At 49.5% G+C, this 9519-nt stretch overlaps 2 protein-coding genes across 2 annotated transcripts; one reads left to right on the plus strand and one right to left on the minus strand.

The window, feature by feature from the left end:
* Positions 1 to 1569: 1569 nt before the first annotated feature.
* Positions 1570 to 6323, plus strand: FIESC28_01459 (uncharacterized protein; the record flags this gene model as incomplete). The annotated part of the gene is made up of 2 exons (XM_031155610.1): positions 1570 to 1725; positions 1794 to 6323. The coding sequence occupies 2 exons, from the start codon at positions 1570 to 1572 to the stop codon at positions 6321 to 6323; spliced, it is 4686 nt and encodes a 1561-aa protein (XP_031020368.1).
* A 403-nt stretch (positions 6324 to 6726) lies between these two features.
* On the minus strand, positions 6727 to 8412 carry FIESC28_01460 (uncharacterized protein; the record flags this gene model as incomplete). Its single annotated transcript, XM_031155611.1, has 5 exons — positions 6727 to 7413; positions 7459 to 7685; positions 7732 to 7866; positions 7917 to 8205; positions 8254 to 8412. 5 exons carry the CDS (start codon positions 8410 to 8412, stop codon positions 6727 to 6729), a joined length of 1497 nt encoding a protein of 498 aa, XP_031020369.1.
* Positions 8413 to 9519: the final 1107 nt, after the last annotated feature.

A 9519-nucleotide genomic window follows, 5' to 3' on the forward strand; every position in this document is an offset into this window, starting at 1 on the left:
TCGGGGTTTGTAACGTTGGTATTATTTGCCTCTCCTCTCACTCTGGAGCTGAGACTGAATTGGGGGCGCCGCCACAGAATTAATTAACTGAGTCACCGAAGAGTGTGAGTGTGAGTGAGTGTCGCACCTAACCTACTGCCAAGACAATGAGAGAAATGACAGCCCTGCTAATCCTCTATTGATCTTGCAGCCAAGCCAACAGAAAAGATGGAACCGGTATAGGTAAATTTATAAAATAAGCTGACTGAAAAGACTGAAAAAAGAGAATGACACCAACAAATAGCAACCAACGTATTCTTTTCTGATCTGATCTGTCTACTCTCAACTAACTCTGCTGTACGGAAATCCGTGCGGGGTCGGACCAGCTAATGTGTAACATTTTACCCTCGCTTGGTTGGTTGCTTTAATTATTGTCCGTCTCTGGTCAATCGCATTAGATCCTTGTTTGGCTTGGCTACCCTACTGTACTTTTGGGGGTGGAGGTGTCAAAATAATGTAGCCTGTAATCTAATCTAAGCGGGCATATGATGACTAAATTATTCCATTCACTATGTTTACAGCGGTCCATTCCTTCTGACACCCTGGCATCCCTCAATGCAATGCAAGCTGCAAGGTAGAATCACTCAATCTTCACTGCCTGTACTCTAGATTAACCTTTTCATTACTTTTTACTGTGCCGTGTGTTAGGTTATGGCCGATCTGTAGGATACTGTATCCGTGCTTTTTGCCTATCTTTATTACTCTTGTTTTGCATTTGTTTGTTGGTTACACCACTTTCCCTTTTTTTATTGCTTTTTTTTTTCTTCTTACTCCTTCTCCTTCCCGTTTTTTCCTTCCTTCTTTCCCGTCAAGGGATTGACTGTTCCACAAGACAAGGAAAGAGCATTCCCGCCCCAACGTCTCTTTCCCTTTCCTTCCCATTTTATTTTTTTATTCTTTGCCGGCCGGGCCACTCGGTGTTCTGCCTGTCTGTGCCCCTTGGAGATCCCCGCTGTCAACCGTCGCGCGAAACCTGAAATGACTTTTCACCCGTCACAATCGGACACCTCTTTTCATTCTCGGTCCAGCTCCAGTAACATCCCCACTAGCCTTGACCCTAGTCAAAGCCCATGCCCAAGCCCAAGTCCAAGCTCCAAATCCAGGTCAATTTATTCAGGCCAGTCTATGCCTATACTCGTACCCGCACCTACCGGCCGCCCTCTTCTCGATCGCATCCAACAGGAGCTGAATGCATGTGCATGCAAGCGGAGCCTGCCAAATTCGCCCGCGCCCGAAACTAATCCCCCCTACAAAACAGTAAAACAAGACAAGGACCTTACCTCTACTTCTATTCCTGCTGACACTGACCCGACCTGCATCTGCATCAGCGCCCAGGAAAAAGACAAGATTCGCTCAATCATCATTCGTAAACAACAGCAAATCGAATGCGATTACCAAGACAGAGCCAGAGCCAGAGCCACGTGCAGGGATACTCAAGTGGCGTACACGCGCCATGTCAACAGCCCAGCAAATTCTCTCATTAACACACTCCAGATCCTCTTCAGCCGCCCGGGGCTGAAATCCCTCGACATGAATTCCGCCAACTTGATTAACGCTGTCAATCTCAACGCAGACACAGATGAGGCGGCATCGTCTATTTCTCATCAGAAGCGAAATTCTAGTTTAGGGAGACGATACAAAACCAACTTCACAACTTTTACCGCCAATCCCCACGGGATCTTTGAGGTGCGATACGCTTACGTGGTCCCAACGGGGTTTAATCTCACGATACTGACTTTTGTATTTTTCGGCAGGCGCGCAAGAGGAAAGGGAGTCATAACGTCGCACACAGTAGCAAGCGTGCGCGGGTAGAGGGTACACGAAAATCAGTGCATTACGACGCGGTTTATCAAAATAACAGGGCGGCCAAAAAGCACATCATTGTTCGCAGCCCCACTGATATTTCGAAGCAACCTGGACAATACCACATCATACGATGTGGCACTCATAACATTAGCTTTGACAAGAACCCTGTTCACAACGCCGCGAAGCATTTGCGCGCGCAACACGACATAGCGGATGCTGATCATGACACCGTCATCGAGCACTTTGGTATTAAGGTTATCGGATGCGACGATGAGAAGCTGGAGCAAAACAACAAGGCCGCTCAGGAAGCTTTCAAAAAAGGACAGAATGGCGCCGGCGATTGCATCATAGTTCGCGAAGATTTGCCTCCACTGGAATCACCACAAACGACAAAATTCAAAAAGCTGAGTCTACCGGCTCAACGCATAAAACGTCGGAAAGCAACACGGTCGCAACTTCGAAAGGGAAAACAGGAAGACTACGACTACGAACTCGAATTGGTTCCCGGCAAAGTGTACGCTATCTACTGGAACGAGACCAAATCCTGGTTCCCCGCCCTACTCCTCCCTTTACACGATTTAGCGTCGATTGGTATACATGAGTCATTCCTTAGGATGGGCTTTGTTAGACCAACACCGCTATGTTACGAGTACGATAGCTCGAGTCAAAGTTTTACTTGGGCCGACGGTTACGAAGATGACGGACCTCGGTGCCTGGATCGACATTACCCTTTTGTTCTTTTCGAAGAGGGAGAGAAGAAGTTCCCCGAGGAATGTCAAAAGGCGTGGATACCGCTCTATGATATCATGCCCTGGAACGAGGACGAAGCTAGGAGGATCGACCACAGCGAACGGGCCTTGGAATACCTACGGGAGAAGGCAGCAGAAAATCAGCGAGAGATTCCAGATTCGATAGATGAGGGTAAGTCTTTCCGAACTGGTGCGCTGGAATATTCTGACCTGAAGTGCGATCCAGTATCGGAATCGGGCTCTGACGAATCTGAGCTTTCTTCACTAGCGTCAGAGTCTTCTGCAGGGCAACAACTTGCAGCGGAGGCCGACGCCGCGAACTCTGATGCTCTGGACGAGCCAGAATTCCCTGAACAGTCCACAGAGGCCTCCGACGAAATTGATGTTCACCAGCAGCACGATACTCGATCCGAAAATCAGCCCGAGAAACTGCCGAATGATCATGAGATGGAGGACGTTTCAGATGATACCCAGGAAGCCCAGATCCCACAGGCCGACGAACCAGTAACGACCACCGTAGCCATGACAGAAACAGCGGCGCAAGAGGGAGTAACAAGAAACCAAGAAATTCAACAAGAACAATCTCAAGCTCAAACGCGAGACGCGGCAGCCACAGATGATGATGAGATGGACCTGAGTCCTTCAGAAGCAACAAGCGAGCCCAATGAAGATAAGAGAAACCACACACTTGAAACTGCTTCCAAGGTTCCAGAGGTCAACGAATCGCCTGGAGAAATGTCACAAGATGTAGATGACAGCACGGAATCAGATGTCGATATGACGGAGGCTGACGAGGAGGATGCGGCAATTGAGGAGCCAGAACAAAACGACCTCCAGACGAGAGCGGAACCCCAGAACGACCCTGTACAAGACGTGCCCGCGCGCAAGACTAATACAGACGACGCCGAGACTGTATCGAAGGAACCAGACTTAAACCTCCAATCCGAGGTGAATCATTCGGCAAAGTTTGAATCTGGAAGATGTTCTGGGGAGGCGATTTTACCAAGATGCAGACCCGGAAAGCAGCCAGGATCAACACGCGAGACTCAAGAGGATGGTCTCAAGATTAAGGACTCGACCGATGAAAGAATTGCAAACAAGGATCTCCTGAAGCTGGACTCGACGCCCAAAGAACTAGCCCCAGCAGAGACGGCTGCTTCATCCCAAGAAGTGAGCTCTGCAGCGAAGCCATCTAAACCAAGCCTGAAAGTGTCAGCTTCGCTTGACAAACCACAGCAAAGCTCGCTCTCACCAGCCGAGCTCGAAACCCTATTACAGGAAGGTGAAAGTTTGTATGACCAGCTTTCACATTCCGAATCCATTTCACAGCAAGATACCAATACCCCTCCCAGTTCGACTTCCTCTGATGATAGTAGTCTTATGATGGCTCATAACCCATTCGATGGTATGATGGTTGAATCGAACTCTGTTGAGATCGAGACATCTCTATCACACGTCAGGATGGGTGAAGACGGTGGCAGGCCCAGTAATCAATCGCTGGCTAAGGAAAGTTCAAGTCAACATCATCCTTTATATGCTGATGTTGGCGAACGAGCATCCCTCCACTCTCGATCAGTGTCTCTTAGTAGCGAGACACAACGGTTGTCACTGGATGAAGCAAGCCAGCGGGGTCCAGCACCCAGCAACACTGTACAGCAGCCTTCCTACGCTGAGATGGGACGTGGTGCTTCGACGCCGTCGCGACCTTCTACCAGAGATGGCAGGGTTTCTCAGCAACATTCTCCTGTAACTTCAACGGCCCAGCGCGCTTTCACACCGGCAAATTCATTCACCGCCATCAACCAGTCCCTTGCACGACCTTCTCCCTACGCCAGCACTGGTCAAAGAGCGTCTACGTCTTCGCGTCCATCTACTAGAGACCGCGAGACTCATCATCAGCATTCTCCTTATTCTGAAATGGGCCGGCCCGCTTCCACGTCCGTACGATCACCTACAGAACCCCCGCCTCAAAACTCATCGGGACCAGGAGCTTCTTCGCACTCTCGTCCGTCACTCAGAGGTGGCGAAGGAGTACAAGTTCAGCCACCTAAGCGACGAGAAGGCTTGGCAGGAGCTCACCATGAGGCTCGATTAGTATCGAAGTCACCGCCAGTTCAAATGCCACTTCCTGTAGCTGCAGCAAGAGATAAACCTCAAGTGCAGTCAGGCAGTCCACTACAGCAGGTGGCCGCTTCGCCATTACGGGCACCTTGCGAAGTATCACAGCCTAGTACCATGCGCCCACCTTCACAAGCTGCTGAAGGTCCACGACAGTCGGCTGATGCTCCCTCAATAAGCTCTGGAGGTCTTCGACACCCTCATGCGCAGTACATTTCATCGCCACCTGCGGTGAGTATGGCATTAACAAACCCGGGATCAGCATCCAGCCAGTGCCGAGAGACAACCGCCCTACCAGCTCATGGACCGACCATCACGAATTCGCAGCCCATACCTCCATCTCGAGCAATTTCCAACACGGCTGCTACGTCCCAGCCGCCCTATGCGCCAGCGAACTTCGGGCGCCCTTCTATCAACGGTCATGTAGTTCGCGAGGGGCTACCTTCAAGACAGCTAGCACTACAAAGCCCTCGGCTCCCTTCCATTCCCCAAAGCGCTCCCGCGCCGCCGGTTGCTGAGTCTCCAAGACTGTCCTATGCGAGCACGTCCCGATCGAGTTCCTTCTCCCAGGGTTACAAAGTACCTGTAGCTCAGCCACTACCGTCACCCCGGGTGTTAGCAGGCGAGACATCACCCGCCCAGGACTTTCGTATACCAGCTTCACCACACCAGCCGGTTAGAGAACTCCCCAGACCGTATGCGACACGTGGACAATCTTGGTCACACGTACCGCCCTCCCCGCAACAGACATCGGTGAGATTGCCACCCCCAAGCACTCTTGCTCATGGGCACCCGTCACCGCCGATCGGCGCATCTCCACGCTTGCAGGCCATGGAAGTTCCTCGACCTGGTTCAGCGATTCATGGGAGTAGACCTCCCACATCCCCTCGCCAGTACGCAATGAGTCTTTCTCGTCCAGGCTCTGTTGTTCATGGAGCACAGGCACCGAGCGCGGCATCATCTCCACAGCTTGCATCGGCATCGACCACTTCACCAAGACCAAGTACTGCCAACACTATACGTGGTCCACCGTCGAATGCCATGTCCCCACGTGAAAGGACATTGTCAGTGGCACAAATGGAAGCTTCCAGATCCTCAATTGGCGAGAGCCGGGGAAGTTCTTCCCATGGACCCCTACCACCACTCCGTCACCACGGAAGCAACTACGTCCCTGCTTCCTCAGCACCTGAGTACACCCGGACATCTCCGTCTAGTGCAAACCATGCATATACACATCCCAACATCAATACCCAAAATCATAATGACCACTCATACTCATACAGAAGTGGTTCCCAAAACCGAGATTTAACACCACGGTCTCACAGGCCCGCCTACCAAGTCCCCGTCCAACAAGGAAACCTCCCACCGAGACTTGAGTCTCTTCTCACCCTTGTCTCCCCGCCTGTCGCTCTAAAAATTCAAGAGAAAACTGGCATGGGCCACGATTTACAACCTGAGGATTACCTCAACTACGATAACAAGTACCAATGTCTATTTTGTCGAATTGGTATCGCCGAGCGGGCGGTTTTCATCCAACACCTGGATAGGTTTTGTCCTTATACCCAACCAGACCCTAATAAACCAAAACAGGCGAAACAAGTTCGCCGTTAGGAATGATTATCTGTGAAACTCAGACTACCTGCATGCCATCTTTTAGGATGCACGAGTAAAGAAATACTTCTTGTATATATTTGTGGGCAAGGAAAGCATGGAAAAGTTGCGGGCAAGGCGTTTTCTGACTGAGGAATTATTTCCTTGAAACCGGCGTTAGGCTACTGTTTCGGGAGTGAATAGGAGTTTTCAATCTGGCTAGGTAGAATATTGAAGTAGGAGAATAGTTATGCTGAAGTATTTACGCTACAAAGCGCCAGTATGATGGATCCTTATAGGTTCATTGAATTCATTTTTATATGCTGTGCTATCATGATACAAGCATCCACGCTTCAGGTGTGCGTTTGACAGCAGGCTCGAGTTAATACATAAGTAAGCTATCAACAACTTATACAAAGCGTGCTCATTGAACAATCTTCTCGTCAGTCTTCGAGTCACTCGCTGCTCCTCCTTCAACACCAGCTGTATCAAGGCCCAACTGAGCCGTGTCCCAACCTTGGCTCTGGAGATACTCGCGGAACTTTTGATCTTCGAGGGTGATAGTATCCTGACCGATATGAGGAATGCAGAAAAACACTATAAGAGCCGAGAGAATACAAAGACTGGAAGATACCCAGAAAGGATATTGAGCGCTTTGGGTCTCGTTACCACCAGCGGCCTGAATGTATGGAAAGACATATGTGCCAACAAACGCGCCGATCTTTCCAACCGCGGCAGCAATGCCGTAGTATCGACCTCGGACTCCAGTAGCGCATGTCTTGGCTGCGAGAAGACCGATATTGTTTCCGGGACCTAGCTCACCGAGGGCTTGGAAGATACCAAACACTACGGCAAAAGCAGCGATTTGGCTTGAGATCTTGTCATAGACACCAGCCATGATGAATCCGACGATGGCTTGGAGCGTAACACCGAGCATGAGAGTGTATCGAGGGCCGATCCAGTCACTGACGAAGGCACCAATCAAGGTACCTGGTAGATAGAACATGTTGACGACGGTGTTCCAGCCAAAGACTGTGGTGAGAGGTGCGTTATCACCATAGATGCCTGATAGAATGGACGAAGAGTAGATACCGAAAGCGTAGGATGAGAACTAAAAATGTCAGCCAGAGGATTCACGTGTAGATGGAGAGCTTACGTTGTAGAGGAACCAGACAAGGCTGACAGCGAAAAGTCTAAACCAGTAGTAACGCAGAACCAACGAGTATGGTGTTTGGCGTCTCATGGATTGCTTGGCGAATTCTTCAGGCTCTTTGAGTCTTAATCGCAGGACGAATAGGATAAGAGGAAAGACAACACCAATGCCAAGACTGGTTCTCCAAATGGTACCATAGTTGGCGTTGTGAGCGGCGGCGGCAACGACGTCTGTGTCGTGTGAGCGATATGATGAGCAGTGGTTGAGGCAACTTACAAGGAACGAAAGCACCGATGACAAAGCCGAAGTCGATCATTGAATTGGTGAAGAGGATGAACCATCGATTTCGTGTGCCTTTCTTCATTTGACCACTGGACTCTGCGCAACCAACACTACCTGCTGGATATTCACCTAACTTTGTTAGCACAATATGATTTCCCACTGACTCAAAGAGTGTTTACCTCCTATGCCGATACCAACAAAGAATCGCCAGGCAGTCAACATGTTGAACATTCCAACGGGTTCACCATGCCAGTAGGATCCAGCAGCCAAGGCAGTAAAGATAATAAGAATAACAGTAGACACCATGAGCGTATTGGTTCGTGACCAATGATCTGCAAGGAAACCGAACACTAGTTGACCAACGACGGTGCCTACAAAGGCAATATCGGAGACGTATTTGAAGGCATTCGATTTGACGTAGATATCGCCATATTGTCGCCTCAACGTGGTATTAACGGAACCGATGACCTGAACAAGTTAGGCAATTCTTCACAAAGGGACCGTGGTAGAGCTCACGTTGTTGATGTAACCATCTGAGAAAAGACCAGCACCGCAAGCGAATACTGGAAGAGCAGTCTCCATCCAAGGTCGTTGAGGGATATCATCTTGGATCTCATTGTTATGACGAGCCTCAGCAGAAGCGTCGCTATCGGATTTCTTCCTAAAGCCTAACATCGCGGTGTGTTCACTAAAAATTGATAGATCACAATGATGTTGTGCAAAGAAGATAAAGTGCACGCCCAGTCACAGTTATACAAAGCGGAGGAAACAGGCAGGGTCACGTTTTTGCGGTCAAGGAATAGGTGATGCCTCGGGTAAGAGCGATGGGCTCGGTGTCACAGGATGTGTTTGCGTTTAAAGGGAAGAAGGGAAAATCCCGCTAGACACGAAAGGATGGTATCTGTGAGGTAATGCAATGAAAGAGAGGGAGATAAGCTTGCAATGGAGACCAGATGCAACCAACAGACGCTCCACTGTCCCAAGTCCTTTTCAGCAGCTCGTAAGACAAGCTCTGCGAATCATTACGTACACGAGGACAGGCAGTCAGTTAGAATAACACCGAATCAAGTCTGGGGGTCGTCCAATTGACTTTGAAGAAGTCTCTATGAAGCGTCGATTTATTACCGAGTTGGGCATTCCGTGGCTTGCTGCTCGGCTCAAAAATGCCGGAAATTGCCCTGCGACCTGTCATCGCGTAGAGCCTACGCTAGGACGAATATGTCAGGTGCAAGTTCCCTGTTCGTTCCTCCTGTTATCAGCTGTTATTTTTTGTCAATTCATCGGTACGAGTATTGGGTTGGTGATGGACCCAGAAATTAAGACAAGACCTGGTCTGAGTGGGGGAGGGTCAAATGACTGGGGAAAGCTTTCTGTTTGGAACTAGAATCTCGATGCCTCTGCAAATGAAATGAAATTGATGCGCTACAAACAGTTCTGTAGATCACGGAGAATTACTCCCTGCGCGCCGATGGGAATATCCTGGGCACACGAGCATTTCCTACAAGGAGATTCCGCTACGGTGGGCGCTGCAATGTTCAGGTGAAGCCGATGTAACGTTGTTTTCGTGGCTATCAAGTCAGCAGTACATAGTCTATAACTCTTTGGTCGACGCTAACGAAAACAGCCGCCTCTATAGCTCAGTGGTAGAGCGTTGCACTTGTAATGCAAAGGTCCATCGTTCAATCCGGTGTGGAGGCATACAAATAATCTTTTTGCCTTTTTTATCTCTACTGAACGCAACGTTATTATTGCCAATTCTTTTTTTTTTCTTTTCTTTTTTTT

This window comes from Fusarium coffeatum (genome assembly GCF_003316985.1).
Source record: "Fusarium coffeatum strain FIESC_28 chromosome Unknown BRIP53273_contig_37, whole genome shotgun sequence".
Taxonomy (NCBI): Eukaryota; Fungi; Ascomycota; class Sordariomycetes; order Hypocreales; family Nectriaceae; genus Fusarium; species Fusarium coffeatum.